Below are 22,942 nucleotides of genomic sequence, written 5' to 3'. Positions count from 1 at the left end.
TGCCCTTTCAGCAAAGCTAACAAAGAGAACATCCTGGTAAGAATCCATGCTTATATTTTATTTTATTTTATTTTATTTTATTTTATTTTATTTTATTTATTTTTTTTTTTTCTGAAGCTGGAAACAGGGAGAGACAGTCAGACAGACTCCTGCATGCGCCCGACCGGGATCCACCCGACACACCCACCAGGGGGCGACGCTCTGCCCACCAGGGAGCGATGCTCTGCCCCTCCGGGGTGTCGCTCTGTTGCGACCAGAGCCACTCTAGCGCCTGGGGCAGAGGCCATGGAGCCATCCCCAGCGCCCGGGCCATCTTTGCTCCAATGGAGCCTCAGCTGCGGGAGGGGAAGAGAGAGACAGAGAGGAAGGAGAGGGGGAGGGGTGGAGAAGCAGATGAGCGCTTCTCCTGTGTGCCCTGGCTGGGAATCGAACCTGGGACTTCTGCACGCCAGGCCGATGCTCTACCACTGAGCCAACCAGCCAGGGCCTCCATGCTTATATTTTAAAACAGATTACCTGAAAACTCTGGGGCTTCAGACATTTTAAAAATAATTTTGATGTATAAAGTATAAAATTAGAAGGGAAAAAATAGATCTTTTAAATGAAAGAAGAATACGGTATGTCATCCCAGCCACATCCAAGCTTGTTTTTTATAAGTTTCATTCTAGACTTATTACAACCATATACAGAAATCACAAATAACATATAATAGGGAAAACATAAAGACTGCCTTTGTTTTTGGAAAATAGATGGAAAACAACAGAAAGTTCTCACCAGTGCAGAGAAACATTTTTTTCATAATTGCTATTATTCTTCTTTAGGCATTAAGATACATTTCTATTCATCATAATACAGCTATATTTTTACTCTTTATTAAAATCAGGTCTCCCAGTAAAAACAGGGTACTTCACCATACTAATCTTTAATTTCCATCACTAAAAATGTAGATATACACTCTAGTATCTAACCTCTAAGAATATTTTTCATGAAGAGTTTTAGTCATTGGAACCAATAATGGCTCAGGGAAGCAGCACTGCCTCATTCCATTGGATTTGTAGCCAACATTCTTGTTTTCCAATAAAATGAAATTTTTATGAGCAGAAACATTGGGATCCTTGGGAGTTCATCAATGAAGAAAACATTTCTGAGCAATTTTAATCAAACCAGTTCATCCCAGATCTGGGGTCTTTATTCCACACAGCACCGCCAGACACACTCATGTTAGCCCCTGTGTCTGCGCAGTTGTGGATGGTGTCAGGACTGACTCCTCCACCACTGAATTCTGTATCTGAAGACAGAAACTGGGACCTCAACAAGTGAACTTTTGGTATCATATCTTCCATGAATTTCTACCCTCCAAACACAGGTTCCACTAGCATAACCATGACCTTATCTATCTGTTTAGCCATGGTATCAAATATTCAACTGTGTGTCCTAGTTTGATAGCAAGTCCAACTTTCATCTCATTCTCCCAAATGTCTTTAATAGAAGCCCATGGGTTCTCAGTATCTTTGAGGTAAAATGTATATTGATTGGTTCCTACTGCAACTACTGTCTCAACCTGGATACCATTCTGTGCATGTCAAAGAAAGGATCTTGGCCTAGCTGCTTTTGGTGACATTTTGCCACAGGATGACCAAAGGTGATGTTTTGAACAAAATGCCCAGGTGTAGGTAGTTGGCCCCTGAAGCCAGCATCCAGGGGTAATTGGCCCCCAAATTGGCCAGGTTGCTTTTGAGATGGACAGGCTGTTCTTATGGGCTGGATGCCATGATACTGGTCCTCAAAAGCCATATTTTCCCCCTACCCTTTTTTTAAAAGGGTTAGTACTTTAATCTTTAAGCAATAACTAAAATTTCTTTCGAAATGATGATTAATTTTCCCCAATGCAAATAAAAGTAAAGACATGAGTTAAAGCTTTTAAGAATTTATTTTAGAATCAAAATATATCTTAAGTTTACTTGCTTATTATTCAAATGAGTCAGAACTAGTAGTTTGCTTTGTTTTTGCTACTTGGGTAAGAAAATTTAGAAGAGTTTGTTTGTTTAGTGATTTGCTAAAACATACAAATGATGTAACCTCAAATCTCCATTAATGGGCCTTCTGATGCTAATATATGTTTTTTGTCCCCAACTTCCTATCAAATAAAATTATTATTTCAAATAAAATTTTTCCTTTCAAATAAAATTATGTTATATATATGCACACGTATATGCATACATACATACTCACGTGTTGTATACATCTACTATAATGCTAGTTCTCTCTTATGATGTGACCTTCACAAGAAATTTGACGTATTTTCCCTATTTTGAATTTTAGTTACCTTTTATCATTATTAATAAATTTACTTTTACCAAATTTTCAGAGTATGACAATGGTTTCCTATCAAACTCCTATAGTATTGGTCCTTTATTCCTGAGGTGAAGTCACAGAAAGATCAATTTGCGAGAATTTCCCCATCATGAAACATACTACCTCTTATTAGTGAACTGGCTTATAAGCCAGTTGGCAGAATCATATATGTATAAGCAAAGGAGTAGCAGGACATTTGAAGGCCTCTGAGCCTTGCTTTTTTACCTAATGCTTTTCCATTTAATCCTGGAACAGCTGTAAAATTGGAGTAAGAGATTCAGGATAAGACATTATTGACCCGACTGATAGTTTTTGGGAGGCTACCAAAGGTGTAGTATCGAAGCCTTATTTGGAGTCGGATCCAGGACCAGTTCAAGTCCTTTAGGTTCTACTTTATTATTATTATTATTATTATTATTATTTAGTAAGAGGTGGGGAGGCAGAGAGATGAACTCCTGCATGTGCCCTGACTGGGAGCCACCTGGCAAGCACCCTACCTGGCAATTCTCTGCCTATCTGGGGCTACCGCTCAACAGAGCTATTTTAGCATCTGAGGTAAGGCCATGGAGCCATTCTCAGCACCTGGGGTGAACTCCCTCAAACCATTTGAGCCCTGGATGCAGGAAGGGAAAGAAAGAGAGAAAGAAAGAGAAGAGGAAGGGGTGGAGAAACAGATGGTTGCCTCTCCTGTGTGCCCTGACTGGGAATTGAACCTGGAACCTCCACATACCAGGCTGATGGTCTACGGCTGAGCCAACTGTCCAGGGTTCTACTTTTTTTTTTTAAATAAGTATTCATCTTATTTTAGACTATAGACATGCTACCAGAAGGTCTACTAAACTAGAATCTGGGTGTCCTCATTAAATATGAAAGCTTATTCATATTAGAGTTTGTCTTTGGATTCCAACCTGGGACTCAGAAATCAGATCTTGGTGTAACTTGCAGCTCTTACATATGTGATAACATGGATTAGGTGCCTGACCAGGTGGTGGCATAGTGGATAGAGTGTTGGAGTGGGATACAGAGGACCCAGGTTTGAAACCCCGAGGTTGCTGGCTTGAGCGCACGCTCATTCAGCTTGAGTGGGGGCTAATCCAGCTTCAGTGTTTACTCACCAGCTTGAGTGCAGGGTCACTAACTTGAGTGTGGGATCATAGACATGACCCTATGGTCGCTGGCTTGAGCTCAAAGGTCATTGTCTTTAAGTCCAAAGTCGCTGGCTTGAGCAAGGGGTTACTTGCTCTTCTGTAGTCCCCCCCCCCTTGCCATCAAGGCACATATGAGAAAGCAATCAATGAACAACTGAGGTACCACAACAAAGAACTGCTGTTTCTCATCTCTCTCCCTTCCTGCCTGTCTGTCCCTATCTGTCCTTCTTTCTGTCTCTCTCTCTGTCTCTGTCACAAAAACAAGAACAAAAAAAACATGGATTAGGCGTCTGTGGTGGCTCTAGAGATTTAGGCCTCACCTGCTCTGCCACCACACTTCTTTGTGATGGGTGTCAATGCAGAATCTTCCCTATCACAATTCTCTATTATGTCTACAAACTCTTCTTGTGAGACCTCTCAATGCTCCAAGTTTCAATAACATTCCTTCAGAGCTTGAGCTACAGTTGTTCTAGATATGCCTACATCTAATAGTTTAAATTAACAATACAAACTTTATGGGGGCTGCCTAGTCAGCAAAAACCACAGCAACAATGGAATAAAAAAATTCTTCAAAGCTGTCCTACTGTTCTCATTTTTTACATTCAAAATGTTAGGGCTCTCTGGCCGGTTGGCTCAGCGGTAGAGCGTCGGCCTGGCGTGCGGGGGACCTGGGTTCGATTCCCGGCCAGGGCACAAAGGAGAAGCACCCATTTGCTTCTCCACCCCTCTCCCCCTCCTTCTTCTCTGTCTCTCTCTTCCCCTCCCGCAGCCAAGGCTCCATTGGAGCAAAGATGGCCCCGGCGCTGGGGATGGCTCCTTGGCCTCTGCCCCAGGTGCTAGAGTGGCTCTGGTCGTGGCAGAGCGACCCCCCCCCCCCCCGAGGGGCAGAGCATCTCCCCCTGGTGGGCAGAGCGTCGCCCCTGGTGGGCGTGCCGGGTGGATCCCGGTCGGCGCATGCGGGAGTCTGTCTGACTGTCTCTCCCCGTTTCCAGCTTTAGAAAAATACAAAACAAACAAACAAACAAAAAACCCCAAAATGTTAGGGCTCACTCTGCGTGGTCTGGTCCTTCCCTCTTTCACAGTCCCACCGCCTCCTCTTCCCCCACCCCCTTTGGCTTCAGCCACTCTGACCTTTCTGAGCCTGTCTGTTCCCTGCCCTACGCCTCCCCACCTGCTGTATACTCTCTCTAGTCCACCACCCCACTACCCACCCCACACCATTACTTACTAAATTTTTTCAACTTTTAGATCTCAGTTTAAGCCTCATTTTCATAGTTTTTCCTGAGCACACAGACTCAAGGCTTTTTAGCAACCTAGATTTCCTTATAGTATTTTTCACAAATACATTTATATAATTGTGTGATTGACTGATAAGTAATTTTTTCCTACATTTAAAGAAAGCCCCCGGATCATGAATTCTTATTTAATGTTACACTTAGCATGACATCTTGCTAAGTGTAGTATTGAATTTTTAACTCACTTAAAAAGTAACTCATTAACTTTTGTTCAGTTATAATTGTGAATAATTTCATTATGACTTAGGGTGTTTTTTTCTTAAGTTATAAGGAAGGGAGACAGACAGACAGACTTCCTCATGTACCCTGACCAGAATCTACCCAACAACTCCTATCTGTGTCTGATGCTTGAATCAACTGAGCTATACTCAGTACCCCAGGCTGACTCTCAAACCAATCGAGCCACTAGCTCTGAGAGGGGAAGGGGGAGAGAAGGGGCAAAAGAAGGGGAAGAGAAACAGATAGTTGTTTCTCATTAGTGCCCTGACTGGGGATCAAACCCAGGATGTCTGCATGCTGGGCTGACACTCTATCCATTGAGCCAACTGGCCAGGGCCAACTTAGGTTTTCAATAGGTCTTTTTTTCTGTGTTGCCTTACATATAGAACAAAACATACTATAACCTGGGTTCCCCTAAAAGCACATCTTGAGATAGGGAGAACAAGTGCTATACACAAAATTGTGTCCCCTCAAAATTCATATGTTGAAGCCCTAACTTCCATTGTAAATATATTTGGAAATAGAGTCTTTAAGAGGTAATCAAGGTTAAATGAGGTTATAAGGTTATAAGAGTAGGGCCCAAATTTGATAAACAGTGTTCTTATAAGGAGAGAGAGAGAGAGAGAGAGAGAGAGAGAGAATTCTGTCATGTGAAGACACTGCAGTAAGATGGCCATCTCCGTACCAGAAAGAGAACTTTCACCAAAACCCAACCATGGTGGTGCCTGATCTTGCACTTGCAGCATCCAGGTCTGTGAGAAAAGAAATTTCTGTTGTTTATGCCACCAAGTCTATGGTATTTTATCATGCAGACTAATACAGTGATGTAAGAAAGGAGATAAAACCAATAAGAAATCAAGTTTGGGGCATAAATACAGGTGATTAATGCTTGATTCGATCAGATCTTTAAGAAGGCCTATGAAATGCAACTCAACTGTTTGCCTAGGGATAAAAAGGGGAAGCATATCCTATTGGCCTCCATTCCCCATTAGTTAAGGGAAGCAGCAGTATAAGGAGAGCAATCAAGAGATACATAGTGTAGCCTGAAGCAAAGCATCAATGTGTTGCAACTGAAAGTGACCATTGAAGCCTATGCAAAAGAGGTGGGTGATAGAAATTGAAGTAGCTCAACAAGTGTCTGATGTGTCAAACATTACCAAAGTATTATGTATTCAATATTCACAAGTAATTCTGTAAAATGATTTTTTTTAAAAACTTAGTATTTTTAGTATTTCTACAATGCTTATTCTACATGGAAAAAGACATGAAGCAGTTTCTGTCAACTAAAGTGAAAAAATAGTTACGGCTGCAAGTAAATGCTAAATCTGACATTATTTTAGTGACGCTTACAAATAGAATCTTGAGACATTTTTTAAGATGCCAAAAGAAATGATAATGATTTTCTAAGAATTGTTTATCTCAGAATCTAGACAGAATGGTTACACTAAATTAATGACCAAAAAGCAAGTTTAGTATGTTTCTTTGTCACAGAAGCAGTAAGCTTTGGGCTATATTGAAAATGACATTGAGAAACAACCAGCTTTAAACTGCTAGAGACAGATACTGCCAAAGATGCTAATTTCTTGAACATTAGTTGATGACAAGATAAGTTGCCTTCTACTGTCAAAAATAATTCAGATATCTTGAGAATATAATTCTAAGCAAGCAGGGTGTGATAAGCTGAAGAGAAATACTGGAATGGTTTCCCCATGATGCATTCATTTGAATTTTTAAGAGAGAAAAAAGACAAAGCTAAACACAGGCGGGAATTTGAGATAATTTGTACATACAGAATTAAGAAAGTAAATTTAGGGCTGCCACAAGGAGAACCAATTATTTTTTTCCAAATACATTTTCTTGTTATCAAAATAATTCATATGCATCCTGGAAAATGAAAATAGTATAGAAAGATTATAATTGAAGCACCAGTTCACTCAAAGCTTTTTATTTTTGGTGGTACCTACTTATGTCTAAATAATATGTTTATATTACCTTTTCTTGGTTTACCAATGCTAAATATGACTAATTGACTTTTGCTCTTATAAATATGGATTTAGCTCCTTTTCTACTCCCACTCTCAGTTTTCCTTCTCACTATACCTTTCTTTCCAATATACTTATATCACATCCTAAAGTCCACTATTCCTGTAATCTCTATAACCATAAATAATTGAATAACCATAATTAACATATATAAATTTCCATTTCTTGTTCCATCATCATAGATAGTTCTCTTTACTTCCTACCTTGTAAAAGGAGATAAATAAATCTCACTTTTACTTCCAACTCTATTCCTCCTTTTATCTCCTTACCCCTAATTTTACTATATTGGTTGCTTATATAATTTTATTTCATAACCATTGTTGTAAGTAATTTACCTAAAAGTTGATTCTAAAATTTAAAAAAAATTAAAACCTTTACATAGTTATAATGATGTAATTGCTCACTGTAGTCAAGAAGTTTGCAATGATTACATTTCCTCTGTTTGGCTCTAGTGTCATCACTCCTCTATGTCATTTAAAAAAACAATGTTCTGATAGATACTTCCAAAATGGCATAGGAGCTCTGAAGACCCTCTCTCTGGTGAAACAAATATAATGGTGAAAATCATTTTAAAAAGCAATAATGGAAAGTCTCTGGAAATTGTGTTAAGAGCATATAGCAAATGAAGAAATACTTATGAAAGAAAACTTACTAAATCTTGATAAGAACAATGAGTCTGTGGCACTTGAGCCAAAATCCACATTCCCCTATCCCTTTCCCAGCTCAGCCTGACAGAAGCTTCAATCTAAGCAGTTATGGTTAAGAGCACAGGGATTTCTATCCTCCTAGCTCCCAGAAGAGGGAGACAGTATCTTCCAAGAAAGGCTGGGTGATAGTTTTATTTTTAATTTTTCAGGGAGCCTGCATACTGTGTTTTACATAGTGGGTGCACCATTTTACATTCCCACTATCAGTATACGAGGGTTACAGTTTCTTTATATCCTTATCAACACTTGTTATTTTGGGGGTTTGTTTTGTTTTGTTTGTTTTGTTTATATTGATCATCCTAATAGGTGTAAGGTGATACATCATTGTAGTTTTGGTTTTTATTTCCCTGACAATTAGTGATGTCAAGCATGTATACACACACACACACACACACACACACCTGTTGGCCATTTTTAGGTCTTATTTGGAGAAATGTCTATTCAAGTTTTTTGCCCATTTTGAATCAAGTTATTTGTTTATTGTTATGGAGTTAAAGGAACACCTTATGTATTTTGAATAATAATGACTAATAAGATACATAGTTTGCAAATATTTTCTCCCATTATATAGGTTGACTTTTCACTCTGTTGACTCTTTCCTTTGCTATCCGGAAACTTTAGTCTGATGCAGTTCTTCTGTATTTTTTTGCTTTTGTTGCCTGTGACTTTGATGTCATATCCAAGAAATATTGCAAAGACCAATAAAAGATCAATGTCAAAAAACCTTTTCCCCTCTTTTTTTAAAGAAATTTTATAGTTTCAAGTCTTATGTTTAATTCTTTAATCAGTTTTGAATCGATTTTTGTGTATGGTGTAGGATAAAGGTCTAATTTTATCCTTTGCATGTGGCTATCCACCATTTGTTGAAGAGACTGTCCTTTTTACCACTGTGTAGTCTTGATATTCTTGTCAAAGATCATTTAAGTGTATATGTGATGGTTTATTTCTGGGTTCTCTATTCTGTTCTATAGTTCTATATGTCAGTATTTATGCCAGTACTGGGCTATTTTGATTATTGTAGTTTAGTACTATGTTGTTTTGTTTTGTTTTGTTTTCGTTTTTTTGGAACTGAGACAGAGAGAGACAGAGAAAGAACTGAAAGAGGGACAGACAGGGACAGACAGACAGGAAGGGAGAGAGATGAGAAACATCATTTCTTCGTTGTGGCCCCTTAGTTGTTCATTGATTGCTTTCTCATATGTGCCTTGACCAGGGGGCTACAGTAGAGTGAGTGACCCCTTGCTCAAGCCAGCGACCTTGGGCTTCAAGCCATGCTCAAACTGGCAACCTTGGGGTTTCAAACCTGAGTCCTCCACGTCCCATTCTGATGCTGTATCCAATGCACCACTGCCTGGTCAGGCTGTACTATGTTTTAAAATCAGAATATATAAGGCTTTCAACTTTGTTTTTTCTCAAGATGGTTTTGACTATTCAGGATTCTTTGTAATTTTATATAAATTTTAGGATTCTTTTTTTCTGTTGAAAATGCCATTGGAATTTTGATAGAAATTGCATTGAATTTGTAGATGACTTTAGGATGTATGGGCATTTTACAAAAATAAATCTTCCAGTAAATAAAAACTTCTTTCTTTTCTTTCAACAATATTTTGTAGCTATAAGGGTAGCTATCTTTGACCTCCTTGGTTAAGTTTATATCTAAGTATTTTATTATTTTTTATGTTATTATAAATATGAATCTCTAATTTCTTTTCATACTATTCATACTGTTCAATGCTAGTGTAATTAGTTTTTGTCTGTTGATTTTGTATCCTGCAACTTTGCTGAATTCATTTATTCTACCTTTTACTTTGTGTGTGTGTGTGTGTGTGTGTGTGTGTGTAAGTCTTTAGGATCTACTCTTTTCTTAATTCCTTATGCTTTTTTAAATTTAGTAATTTGTATTTTATTTAAGAACACAGGCAGGAAAAACTGTAAAATCTACCCAAAAAATCAACATTTTTTAGTTTCCTTACATCAGATTTGATGATTAAACTCAGGAAAGAATTCTAAGTTCAAAATAATTTGGCCTCAAAATGATAATAGTATTTCCGAGAGAAAAGTCTGATGCCGTTCTGTGAAGAAGTATGTCTATAAGTATAGTATTGGGGGAAGATTTCTGAAATTAACTAAAGTTAGTTCCGGTGGTTTCAGCTCCACCTCTTTACTTCTTTGTTGAGTGGGAGCCCTTTTCTGAGTCTGGATTCTCTGGGATTCTCCTAAGTAGGCCAGGTCCCTCTTCTACTGCAGCTGGATAAAGATGTGTATACTAGTTAGTGTTTAATAGTGGGCTGCCTAGGTTCAACTTCTGGCTCTGACTTTTCTAGCTATGTAACCTTGACCAAGTAACTTGTGCCTCTATATTTTCATATGCATAGTACTAACATTTTAATATGTACAAGTACTATTATTGCTGTTATTCTTGTTTGCTTTTCCAAACATCTTGCTTTTTGTATTCCACTGTTTTACTTATCTGTTTTGTTGATGTTTATCCTCATGTTTATTTTCAGATTATTCCTTTGCTTATTGAATTCTGAGTAATAAGAAAATATATGTGAGTTTCTTAAGCCAGAAGCTAGATCTAATTCTTTTTTTTTTTAAATAAATTTTTATTAATGGTAATGGGATGACATTAATAAATCAGGGTACATATATTCAAAGAAAACATGTCTAGGTTATTTTGTCATTAAACTATGTTGCGTACCCCTCGCCCAATGTCAGATTGTCCTCCGCCACCCTCTATCTAGTTCTCTGTGCCCCTCCCCCTCCCCCTAACTCTCTCCCTCCCTCTTCCCTCCTATATCCTCCCTCCCCCCACCCCTGGTAACCACCACACTCTTGTCCATGTCTCTTAGTCTCATTTTTATGTTCCACCAATGTATGGAATCATGTAGTTCTTGTTTTTTTCTGATTTACTTATTTCACTCCTTATAATGTTATCAAGATCCCACCATTTTGCTGTAAATAGATCTAATTCTTAATTTTAGAAAATGTTTAGGCCCTGGCCGATTGGCTCAGTGGTAGAGCGTCGGCCTGGCATGCAGAAGTCCCGGTTCGATTCCTGGCCAGGGCACACAGGAGAAGCGCCCATCTGCTTCTCCACCCTTCCCCCTCTCCTTCCTCTTTGTCTCTCTCTTCCCCTCCCGCAGCCGAGGCTCCATTGGAGCAAAGATGGCCCGGGCGCTGGGGATGGCTCCTTGGCCTCTGCCCCAGGTGCTAGAGTGGCTCTGGTCGCGACAGAGCGAGGTCCCGGAGGGGCAGAGCATCACCCCCTGGTGGGCAGAGCATCGTCCCTGGTGGGCGTGCCGGGTGGATCCCGGTCGAGTGCATGCTAGAGTCTGTCTGACTGTCTCTCTCCGTTTCCAGCTTCAGAAAAAAATAAAAATAAAAAAATTAAAAAAAATTAAAAAAAGAAAATATTTAATGATTTAATTGTGTTTTTTAAAAAATAATTTACATCATTTTAAAATAAATTATTCTCTTTGTCTTCATATAGTGTCTTGAATATATTTGCCAAATTATCTAATGACTCAGAACCAAACTTAAATAGGAAATTTTTTTCTATAGATTATCAGTAGTAGCAAAACTGTTCTAGTGCTGAATTTGTCTCTTTAAAGCATTGACAGGAAAATGAAAAGAGCATCAGCATGTTAGAGAAAACCTGGGGTTCTTCATGTGTTATATATCAAGGTGACAGTCAATAGCTTTATTGTACTTGTGAAAGACTAAAAAATGAACCAGAATTCACACTGATGATGACATTAATGATGATAGCAATCACAATTTCAAAACTACCTAAGTGCATACGGGCAATTAGTATATATAAAGCTACTTATTCTTCACAACAGTTATACTAGGTAGTCATTTTTATCCTTATTTTATGTATGAGGAAATCAAGATTTAAAGTGCTTGAATAATTTACTCAAGGCCACACAGCCAGTAAAGGACAGAGCCTTCTAAAACAAATGCCTGATTTTTTATATAGGGCCAATCTTGGACTTAGTAACCTATGGCTTTGAATAACTTGCATTAATAAATATCTATTATTTCATCTTAGGTAATTCTGTTTCCCTTTTGCTATAGCTCCTCCTTCTGCTGCCATGGAGATCACTGCAGCTACCCATGGTAGCTAATGCTTCCATATCCCATTCCCTTAAAATCTTTGTTGCCTATTTTCTCCTCATAACCTTCTGGCCTCTTAGAGGCCCAGCTCCAAGTGAGCTCAGCTGAGGACTCCACTAACCTCCCTTAGTGAGAGCAGAAACCATGCTGTACACATTGCCAAAGTCAAGTAGAGTTTCTTGCAATAATCGACACTCAAGTTGAGTGTTGAAGAATGAATGAGTAGTGGTTAAAGAGAACAGATTAAGTTCCTAATGTAGGAGACAGAAGAGTGAGTGTTACTTAGGCAGAGGTATTTACCAAATAGAAACTAAAATATATTTTCCTGTAGAGATAATGTTAGAAATGGTAGTTAGGTCTTACAGTTCTATTAATATCACTAAAGCTGAAGTCTAACTAATTTTCAACTTATGTAATTTATGTGGGTTCATCTGGTAGACAAACCACCATTTATAAAATTTTTCTATAAGAAAAATGCTTTCTGAAGGAAAAATAGCCAGATTATGAATGAAGTTTTGAAAAGAAACCATTTATAAATTGAAGTTAACCTATAAAGCCGTTAATATATTGGTAATATTTGCTTCTGTCTTCTCATTGATGAATAAAGTTACAAAGAACATTAAATTATAAACTATTTTCTATTGCATAATAATATCTCTATACCTCTTTCTTATTCTCTCTGTTGCTACTACTCAGCATTCATTTTGGTTATATGTACTAGGTACTCAAAAACTTTTGCATATTGATTGCTTGATTTTTAATAGGACTATCACTTGGAACAAAGAATAATATGTCCTGAGATGCCTAGGATTCTTCTTTCAACCTAGCTTTGATTTTTGAATTTCACAGCAAAGTTTTTAATAATCTTTACAATATGAATTAAATGACTCCAACTTTAAGTAATATGGCTTTACAATATTAATAAAAATAAGTAAATTATAATAACAGATTTGAATATTTAGCATTTTTATCCACCTGGCTGATAATATAGGGTCAAATGATCATTTCTTCCCCTTCTTTTTCCAAGTGAGAGGAGGGGAGGTAGAGAGACAGACTCCCACATGTGCTCCGACCAGGATCTACTTGGTATCTCCCATCTGGGGCTGATGCTTTGCCCATCTGGGGCCATGCTCACAATGAGCTATTTTTTGCACCTGAGGTGAAGGCCTCCTGGAGTTATCCTCAGCGCCCAGGGCTGATAGGCTTGGACCAATCCAACCACGGCTATGGGAGCAGAAGAGGGAGAGAGAGAGAAAGAGCAGAGAAAGGGGAAGGGTGAAGATGGTTGCTTCTCCTATGTGCCCTGACCAGGAATTGAACCCAGGACATCCACACGCTGGGCCAACGCTCTACCACTGAGCCAATAGGCCAGAGCCAAAAGATCATTTTAAAGTCTAGAAGGCATTCTGGTTTGAAAGGCCTCCAAAGTCCTGTGTTCTAACCTATACTTTAAAAAACTTTCTTTGACTGGGAATGAGAGGGAATGACCTCTTTCCAGGAAACACTGTAGAGTGGTCCAGTGCCCAGCTTTCTAAAACTGTGGTCTGTCCCAGCAGTGGTCTAGTACCCTGCTTTCTAAAACTGGTCTGTCCTAGAATAGTCTAGGATATCCTAATGTCTTATCTCTTGGAGGAAGGCCATGACTAGGGAAGAAGGACCCATTCCTCATTTGTTTTGAGTATCATTCCAAAAAAGATACTTATTTCACAAACTGTACCATTTTTCCTTTTCAGGTGTAACTGTGTGGAACCTCATAATCCCAGCAACGACACACTAAAAGAATGGAGGGAGTCCAATATTTCTGCCTCTGACATAATTTGGGAAAACCTAACTGTGACAGTAAGTGAAGCATTGAAAAATAAGTCATATCTTGAATTATACTACTGTTTGGGGAATTTTGTTGACATTGTGATTGAATTATTGCCACTGAGGTAATTTTTTTGAATGCTCAACTCATACTACTATAAAAGTGATACTTTTTTCTTAATTTTACTTGTTTCAGGTATTTATCAGTAAACCAGGGTCCTCTTTCATTATTAAGACTTCCTAATTGTTTCTAGGCCTGAATTGCTTTAAAGGCACACATCGTTAGCATAATATGACTCAATTAAACAAAAGCATATTAAATAAGAATGGTGTTGACCTAAATGAAACCACATGGCAGAACTAAGTCGGCCTTCTGTGTTGTAAAGAAACCAGAATGCTTTTACTTTACTCTGTAATACAGCTCCAGCTCTTCAGAATATGCTGAGGGTGAGGGGATGCTTGTTAGTATTTTAGTGAAAATATTAAAATCTTTGGGAAAAAATCATTCAAGTTATTAGAAGAACTCTGACACCTCCCTCAGGAAGGAATTCTTACTTTCATTTTCTTCTCATCTCCTATTCAGGAAAGAGGATGGCAACATATTGTTCACCTTAAATTCTAGGCCTTTAAAAAACCATTTTTGCTTATCTCCCTATATTATGATTGCCGACCGCCCCCCTCATAGCTGTATTTCTCCATTCTTCTATAATAGTTTAATATTATAATGTTGTGCACTTCCTTTTTCACCAATATTTTTATCCTTTACTTCTGTTTAGTTAAATCTCATAATTGGAAAATAGGAAGTGTTCTACTTTTAATAAATATTTTGAAAGTCTGAGTTGTTCTAGTTTCTTAGCTTTATTCTCAATTATAAACACTATGATCCGAAGCTGCTTCTACTATACCTATTTGTATAAGCATCTTCCACTTTACCTACTTGTATAAGCTCAAATCCCATTATAACCATCAGCATAAAACTAGGTGAGTTCTAGGTCATTTCATGAAACATATCATTTTCGTAAGTGAGACAATTAGTGGAACTAAGAAATCCTTTTTGTTGTACAAATGTTATAAACTCTAAATGTGATTTAAAAAAACGAGGTATAATTGACATGCAACATTATATTAATTTCAAGTGTACAACATAATGATTCAATATTTGTTTATATTATGAAGTGATGACCACCGTAAGTCTAGTTAATATTCATCACCATACGGTTACAGAATTGTTTTTTCTTGTGATGAGAACTTCTAAGGCCTACTTACTCTCTTAGCAACTTTCAAATATAAGCATATTTATAAGAGCGCTTGATCTATTGTCTATTTTGTCAATTTTCCCCATTATTTTCTTCAGAATCAAAATCAAATTACTTACCTGCTGTTTAAAATTCAGTCATGGCCTGACCTGTGGTGGCGCAGTGGATAAAGCGTCGACCTGGAAATGCTGAGGTCGCCGGTTCGAAACCCTGGGCTTGCCTGGTCAAGGCACATATGGGAGTTGATGCTTCCAGCTTCTCCCCCCCCTTCTCTCTCTCTGTCTCTCCTCTCTGTCTCTCCCTCTCCTCTCTAAAATGAATAAATAAAAAAAAATTAAAAAAAATAAAAATAAAATTCAGTCATGATCTATATTGTACTGTTGTCATTTTCTCTAGAATAAGCCTTCACTTACTCTTGTTTTCTTCTGTTATAGTTAACATTTATTCTGCTCTTTTCTTTTACCTAGAAAAATAACCTTGCATGCTTGTTCATTTATTTTTATTTTTTTTAATTAATTTATTTTTTTTCTGAAGCTGGAAATGGGGAGAGACAGACAGACTCCCGCATGCGCCGGACCGGGATCCACCCGGCACGCCCACCAGGGGCGACGCTCTGCCCACCAGGGGGCGATACTCTGCCCCTCCAGGGCGTTGCTCTGCCGCGACCAGAGCCACTCTAGCGCCTGGGGCAGAGGCCAAGGAGCCATCCCCAGCTCCCGGGCCATCTTTGCTCCAATGGAGCCTTGGCTGCGGGAGGGGAAGAGAGAGACAGAGAGGAAGGAGGGGGTGGGGGGTGGAGAAGCAAATGGGCGCTTCTCTTATGTGCCCTGGCCGGGAATCGAACCCAGGTCCCCCGTATGCCAGGCCGACGCTCTACCGCTGAGCCAACCGGCCAGGGCGCATGTTTGTTCATTTAATGGATAAACATTGGTAACGTTACCATGGTTGATCCATCCAGCAGTGTATTCATCTCTATATTTTTAGTAAACTATAGGATATTATGTCTAAAGAATCTCTTGTTTGTGTTCCTCATCTTGGCTTTTATTTCAATGCAGAAACCCCGATAATCTCATCTCTAAAGTATTTAACTTGATAATTTACTTTATGTATTTTATATTCTCTGAATAATTTAATGCTAAGTAATATTCATTCTATAGTTGCAAATCCTAAATAATAACCTTCTAAAAGACTCACAGAACAATTGACCTGGCTTGCCATGAGTTAATTTTAAATATTAGAAGTTTTAGAATCAGGCAGAGTACAGTGAACAGTGTTTTGCAATCAAAGTATATCTAGTACTATTTTTTTTAAGTTCTGTACTAAGTGTTAACATTCTGGCAGAAATTTTTATATTATTTTTCATTAGTTAAAAGCAGTTATTGCAATGGATAATTGGCTAATCTTTATAACCAAAAGGAATGCTACATAATAATAAAATTTGTAATTTTTAGGTCAACAAAGATCATTAAAATTCTTTTGTCATAGTTGTTATATTAGGATTGTTTTTTTAAAGCATAATCACAAGTATCACCGAAAGTATTTTACTAATTAAGTTCTGTTCTAACAGCTATTATAACTATATTATAAAAATAACATTATAACTTTTACTTTATATATTGTTCATTTGACCAGTTTTTTAAATTGAATTTTTACATATTTCACGAATTATAGGATTTACTTTGCTAACTCACCAAGGGCAAAACGTTTTAGCTTTCTTAGATTCTCCCAAACTGCTATATGCATAGTGAGTGTTCCATAAATACTTAATGATTATTTTGAAAATGGTCCCATATCACAAATTTACATTTTAATATAAGTCCTGTTTTTATGTATTTTTCAGCTTTATTGAGATATAATAGACAAAAATTATACATATTTAAGGTATACAACAATATTTTGATATGTGTACGTGTCATTAAGTGATTACTACAATCAAGCTAATTAACATGCTAGTCTCTCACAGAGTTGCCTTATTTTGGCGAGAACAAATAAAATCTACTCTTTTGCACATTTCAACTATATAATAGAATATTATTAAATATAGTCACTATGCTTTGAGTTAGTATCTTCAGAACTGATTCATTCTGCATAACTGAAACTTTGGAGCCTTTGACCAGTATGTTCCCATTTCTCCTCCTTCCTCCCATCCCTAGAGGGCAGGGGTCGGGAACCTTTTTGGCTGAGAGAGCCATGAGTGCCACATATTTTACAATGTAATTCTGTGAAAGCCGTACAATGACCCGTGTACCTTACGCATTATCCAATAAAAATTTGGTGTTGTCCCGGAGGACAGCTGTGATTGGCTCCAGCCACCCGCAAATACTATGAACATGAGCAGTAGGAAATGAATGGATTGTAATACATGAGAATGTTTTATATTTTTAATGTTATTATTTTTTTTATTAAAGATTTGTCTGCAAGCCAGATATGGCCATCAAAAGAGCCACATCTGGCTCACGAGCCATGGGTTCCTGACCCCTGCCTTAGTAGCTACCATTTTACGTGACTTCTATCAGTTTGATTTTCTTTGATTCCACATATAAGTGAGATCATGTAGTGTTTGTCATTCTGGCTTATTCCATTTAATTTCATTTAACATAATGTAGTCCATGTTTATTCATGTTATTGAAAATGATAGGATTTCCTTCACTTTTTAAGGTGAATAATATTCAATTTTATATTTGTACCACATTTTCTTCATCTATTAATTCATCAACACACACGTAGGTTATTTCTGTATCTTGGCTATTATGAATAGTGCTTAATTCAAGTTTTTTTATGGCAAGCTGGAATACTTAGGTTTCATTTGTTATTTATACATATACACATTTAAAACAATATATATAACTATATATATATAACTACACACACACACATATATTAGCAATATCTCAAAATTAACCATTGTAAGGAATTCTTAGGCAAGGTTTAAAATATTCACAAGCAATTAACTCCTAACTGGGTAACACAGTCTCAGCACCAGGGTAACATGTTGTTTAGCTAATACATATGTAAGGGTGAGGATACTAATGCCTACTTTAATTTCTTATTTTATCAAACTTGACTTTTACTGTCCTATGAAATTATTAATACTTATAATGTGCTTGAAGAATAATTAATAAAAATGAGTTTGTCAACAAGCATTTTTTCATTTTCTAAGTGAAACCATGTATTAGACTCAAACTAAAAGGGCAGGATTTAGATTTGGTTTTCACTTTTATATATATATTATATATATATTGTATATTATGTGTGGGGGTGCACAATTATTATAAACCAGAAGATAAATGTAGAATTTAGTAGTTATAATTTTATTAAAAATTAATATACTGTTTCCAAAAGAAAGAAAAAAATATCCTTTTCAAATTTGCTTTGAATTAAAATATGTAGGCAAGGTATTGGAAATTTATTATAGATTATAAGACAGTCAAATGATCCTTTGAAATGGAAGATGGCAGCTGTGTTCTTTAGAATTGAGAGCAAGACCCAGCCAAGTCCAAGGGACATTTCATATCTGCATAAAAGACTTGAGATAATCATACATCTATAGACAATGAGTTTACAACGGAGCTTGTAGCTTCTCTGTATATTTAGTCACTCAGCTTTCCATTAGTTTGCTTAGTAATTGTTCTACTAGTATCTTGGAACACAGATGAGAAAAGGAACTAAAAAATGCAAGGATTCATTTTTTTTTCTTTTTCTTATTTAGACAATTAAATTTAACTGGGTGATATTGGTCAGAGTACACAGATTTAGAGAAAACATCTCCACATCATTTGGACAGTTGATTATGCTGTATACCTATCACCCAAAGTCAAATCATCTTTTGTCACCCTATATTTTGTTTCTCTTTAAGCCCCTCCCCTTCCCCTATTCCCCTCCCTCTCCACCCTTTCCCTCCCCCTGGTAACCACTGCACTTTTATCTATATCCATGAATCTTAATTTTGTGTCCCACCTATGTATGAAATCATACAGTTCTTAGCTTTTTATTATTTACTTATTTCACTCAGTAGAATGTTATCAAGGTTCATCCATGTTGTCATAAATGACACTATGTAATCGTTTCTTATGGCTGAATAGTATTCCATTGTATATAGGTACCACATCTTCTTTATCCAATCCTCTATTAAAGGGCATTTCAGCTGTTAAGGGTTCATTTTTGATACTGTATTTTTACGAAGTTTTGAGAAAAGGAAAATTTAAACTATAATTAAGGCCTGAGAAATTTTTCCTTGGTTTTTTAGTTAGCCAAGTTATTGTACTCTGTATTAGCTTAACATAGATAATTGGAATTCAACTTTAGCTAGCAAGGAAAGTATTTGCAGTTAGATTAGAAAAGAAACAGAATTCTTTCAGATAATTATAAGATGTATTAACAATTCTTTCTAAGAGTCCAAGCCTTAGGAGTAGCTTTTCCAACATCTGTGGTTTATTCTAGAAATACCTTTATTTTAAAGGTATTTCTTTTCTGTTATGCTAGGACATCAGGACCTGAGGCATTGTTCAATGGGTGGACTCTGTGTTGGTGATCATTCCATCAGTCCACGTTTTTCTTTAAGATCTTTCTGTACCAATGCACAATTCAATTTCTGTTCAGGTCTAGAATATCTCAAGGATTGAGGAGGTCACTGGTATATTTAAACAATTATTTTCTTTCTTTTAAAATAAAAATAGTTTAGCAATATAACCTATTAAACAAAATAATTTAAATCAAAATGGTTTTAAAAGAAAATTTTCAATTTTGAAATATTAATGCTTAAAATGCTCCGATTTTCTTGGAGAATGAAAATTTTTTTGACTTTGCTGCCACCTCATGGCCAAGTTAGTAATTAGAAATGATCTTTCAGGAGCTTATAAAAATAATGTATTAGTGGAAAAAAGACCAGGGAGAAGTCATAGTAAATATGAGCTTTGTCTTGCGCATGTATCAGTTTCTTCTTTGTTCTGTGTGTGATCTATGTTTGTGCCCAATTTTTTACTCAGTTTTATTTTAGTAACAATATATCAAAATTTTCTTGTTTTCTTTCTTATCTTTTTTTCATAGGCTTTGGACTAGATAATTTTGCAAAGTCATTGCTCCTCTTTCATAAACTGTAATATCCCCACCATAGGCACCATGTTTGTATCACAGACCTACTGCCACCAGCAGCAGTAGGCACAGCAGATTACTTAAATTCTCTAGATCTCAGTTTCTCTAGACATGAAATCGGAATAATGACATCTACCTATTTAATAGGCTTGATGTAAACATTAATTAAGAAGATGTATTTAAACGGTTTGACATGTCTGACCCTACTAGTCACTCACTGTCAGGTCTGTCATATTTTCAGTAAATACAGTGTTAGGAACTTAGACAATATAAGGCTAGCATACATATTGATTGGCAAACAATACGTTTTAAAGATTTAAATTTAATTTGAAAAAGGCAAAAACTTTAAAAGAGGTTCATGTTCAAGTTTGACATAATATAAATTTTAGCTATTGCTCACTATCTCACCCCTCCAGATAGAATTTGTAGAGTGTAATGCGCTGTTAGGTCATTGTGAGAGCCGTAGGTGAAAAGCTTCAGCATCTTGACCTCAATTGATCTTCAAATGTTAGATTTCTGAAAGAACTATGTCTATTTTTTTTTTTAAATAGCCCCATTTGTTTTACTTCCTGTGACAGGAATGCAAATCATTTCATGGAGAGTATGTGGGACGAGCCTGCGGCCATGATCACCCATACGTTCCCGATGTCCTATTTTGGTCAGTGATCCTGTTCTTCTCCACAGTTACTCTGTCAGCCACCCTGAAGCAGTTCAAGACAAGCCGCTATTTTCCAACCAAGGTACTCACACTACAATTTTCGTGATTAAAACGTGAAGCTACATAAAGCATGTTGTGAAGTCATATGTGTTTTAAGACAAAAGAAAGAGCAGTTGCTGTGATGAAAGGAGCCCTAAAAAACTTTTGTGTAAGCAGGCTGCCAGGGCAGGACTGGAGTTAGGTGAGGGAGGGCAGTGAAGATAGAGGCTTTACATTCAGGTGCTAGGAGTGCACGTGACCTCGGGTTTTTCTTCTTGACTTCCGATCCCAAAGATAAACTCCCGCTCTTCCACTTACATTTTTGGAATTGAAAGCGCACACTGCATTACTGATTGTTGCTTTCTTGCCCAGTGAACAGTGGGAACTATTCCAGCCTGACAGATACCTCATTGGAGACACTGTTACGTTCTCTAATTGGGAAAGCCCCTGCACATTCATTGGAATACTATTCTCTTTTCCATTTTTAAAGTGTCAGTCCCTCCCCCTAACCCACCACGTTTGCATCTGCATATTTGGAAAGGAAAGTAAACAGAGAAACAGCTTAGTTCAATATTTAACACTGCAAAGTAACACCTATAATGTCTGACTCAGCCAATAGAAAACAAGAAAAAAAAAAACCACTCAAGAAAACAAGCCTTTTAAGGATGAGCCGAAGATTATAATCAAAATTACAGCCTGGGAAAACGTTTCAAGAACTGTTTCTTCCACAGGAAACTTCTGTTTTTGTCACTTCCTTCTGTAAGGTGGAAGATATACTTCTTTCCCTCAAAAGTTTAATTTGATTAAATTACTTTTCCGACATGAGACAACCATCTCCTGCATTTTTGTGTGTGTTTGTGTGTGTGTGTATCATAAAGTCATCCTAATAAAGAAGCCAGATCTTATTGATAATTATATAAGGAATTTTGCTTGAAGATGAGAAATGGCTTTATATATGAGAACTGGCTTACACAGAATAACTTTTAAATTTGCTCACTCTGTTGTGCGTAGTCCTTGCTGCCACACTTATATCCCAGATAAACTAAAATATTATGCTTCTTCAATAAAAATGCTAATTTTATTTTACAGTGCTGCAGGTTTATCATATTAAAATGTTGCCTGTATTGGAGAAAGAGTTCTAAAATTCAGCCAAATTCTGGCCAGGTGACCTTATTCTGTGTTCTAAATATCTACTCACTTAGCGTCATAATGATCTTAGATTTTAAATAAATATTAAAAATAGCACAATCACTATTGTAGCTGTTTCACAGTGCTTTAGTCTGGAAAGGCTTGAGTATGTGTTCATCTTAATGGCCGAGATACAAAAATATATATTCAAGTTCTGACAAAGCTAATGATAATACAGTGTGTCCGTAAAGTCATGGTGCACTTTTGACCGGTCACAGGAAAGCAACAAAAGACGATAGAAATGTGAAATCTGCACAAAATAAAAGGAAAACTCTCCCAGTTTCATACTATTCAGTGCAGTTCGATGTGGGCTCACACACAGATTTTTTAGGGCTCCTTAGGTAGCTATCCCGTAGTGCCTCTACAGATTCATCACTGACTGATGGCCTACCAGAACGGGTTTTCTCCACCAAACTGCCGGTTTCCTTCAACTGCTTATCCCACCAAGTAATGTTATTTCTATGTGGTAGCACTTCGTTATAAATGCGCCAATATTCAGGTTGCACTTTGGTCACGGATTTGAATTTAGTGAGCCACAGAACACACTGAACTTTCCTCTGTACCGTCCACATCTCGACTGGCATGGCCGTGGGCTGCTCCGCTGTATACACAGTGTTACATCATCATCTGTGCATGCTCACATGCTGCCACATCATCCTACAGAAACTGGGAGGGTTTTCTTTTTATTTGGTGCAGATTTCACATTTCTATCATCTTTTGTTGCTTTCCTGTGACTGGTCAAAAGTGCACCATGACTTTATGGACACACTGTATTATAGTATGCGTAAAATATAATATGGTGTTATGTCATAAAGTGTTTGTAAAGTGTAACTCTAGATTATGTTCCTGAGTATTACTATTTATAGTTTCTTCAAGTGACAAATATTTTTATTATTTTTAGGTTCGATCCATAGTGAGTGACTTTGCTGTCTTTCTTACAATTCTGTGTATGGTTTTAATTGACTATGCCATTGGGATCCCATCTCCAAAACTACAAGTACCAAGTGTTTTCAAGGTGA

General features: G+C 37.1%; 1 protein-coding gene and 1 pseudogene across 6 annotated transcripts in view; one reads left to right on the top strand and one right to left on the bottom strand.

The window, feature by feature from the left end:
* The window catches only part of SLC4A10 (solute carrier family 4 member 10), a 330,272-nt gene that overhangs the window by 267,112 nt on the left and 40,218 nt on the right, over positions 1-22,942 (top strand). For all 6 annotated transcript variants that reach the window (XM_066279000.1, XM_066279003.1, XM_066278999.1 and 3 more), the window contains 3 exons: positions 13,619-13,724; positions 20,617-20,778; positions 22,825-22,938. In XM_066279000.1, coding sequence (XP_066135097.1) covers positions 13,619-13,724; positions 20,617-20,778; positions 22,825-22,938 — 382 coding nt within the window. The remainder of the gene's footprint in view (positions 1-13,618; positions 13,725-20,616; positions 20,779-22,824; positions 22,939-22,942) is intronic.
* Positions 1,155-1,697, bottom strand: LOC136337939 (ribulose-phosphate 3-epimerase-like; annotated as a pseudogene).

Source organism: Saccopteryx bilineata, chromosome 5 (genome assembly GCF_036850765.1).
Source record: "Saccopteryx bilineata isolate mSacBil1 chromosome 5, mSacBil1_pri_phased_curated, whole genome shotgun sequence".
Lineage (NCBI taxonomy): Eukaryota > Metazoa > Chordata > Mammalia > Chiroptera > Emballonuridae > Saccopteryx > Saccopteryx bilineata.
This window is presented reverse-complemented; position numbering and strand designations above follow the sequence as displayed.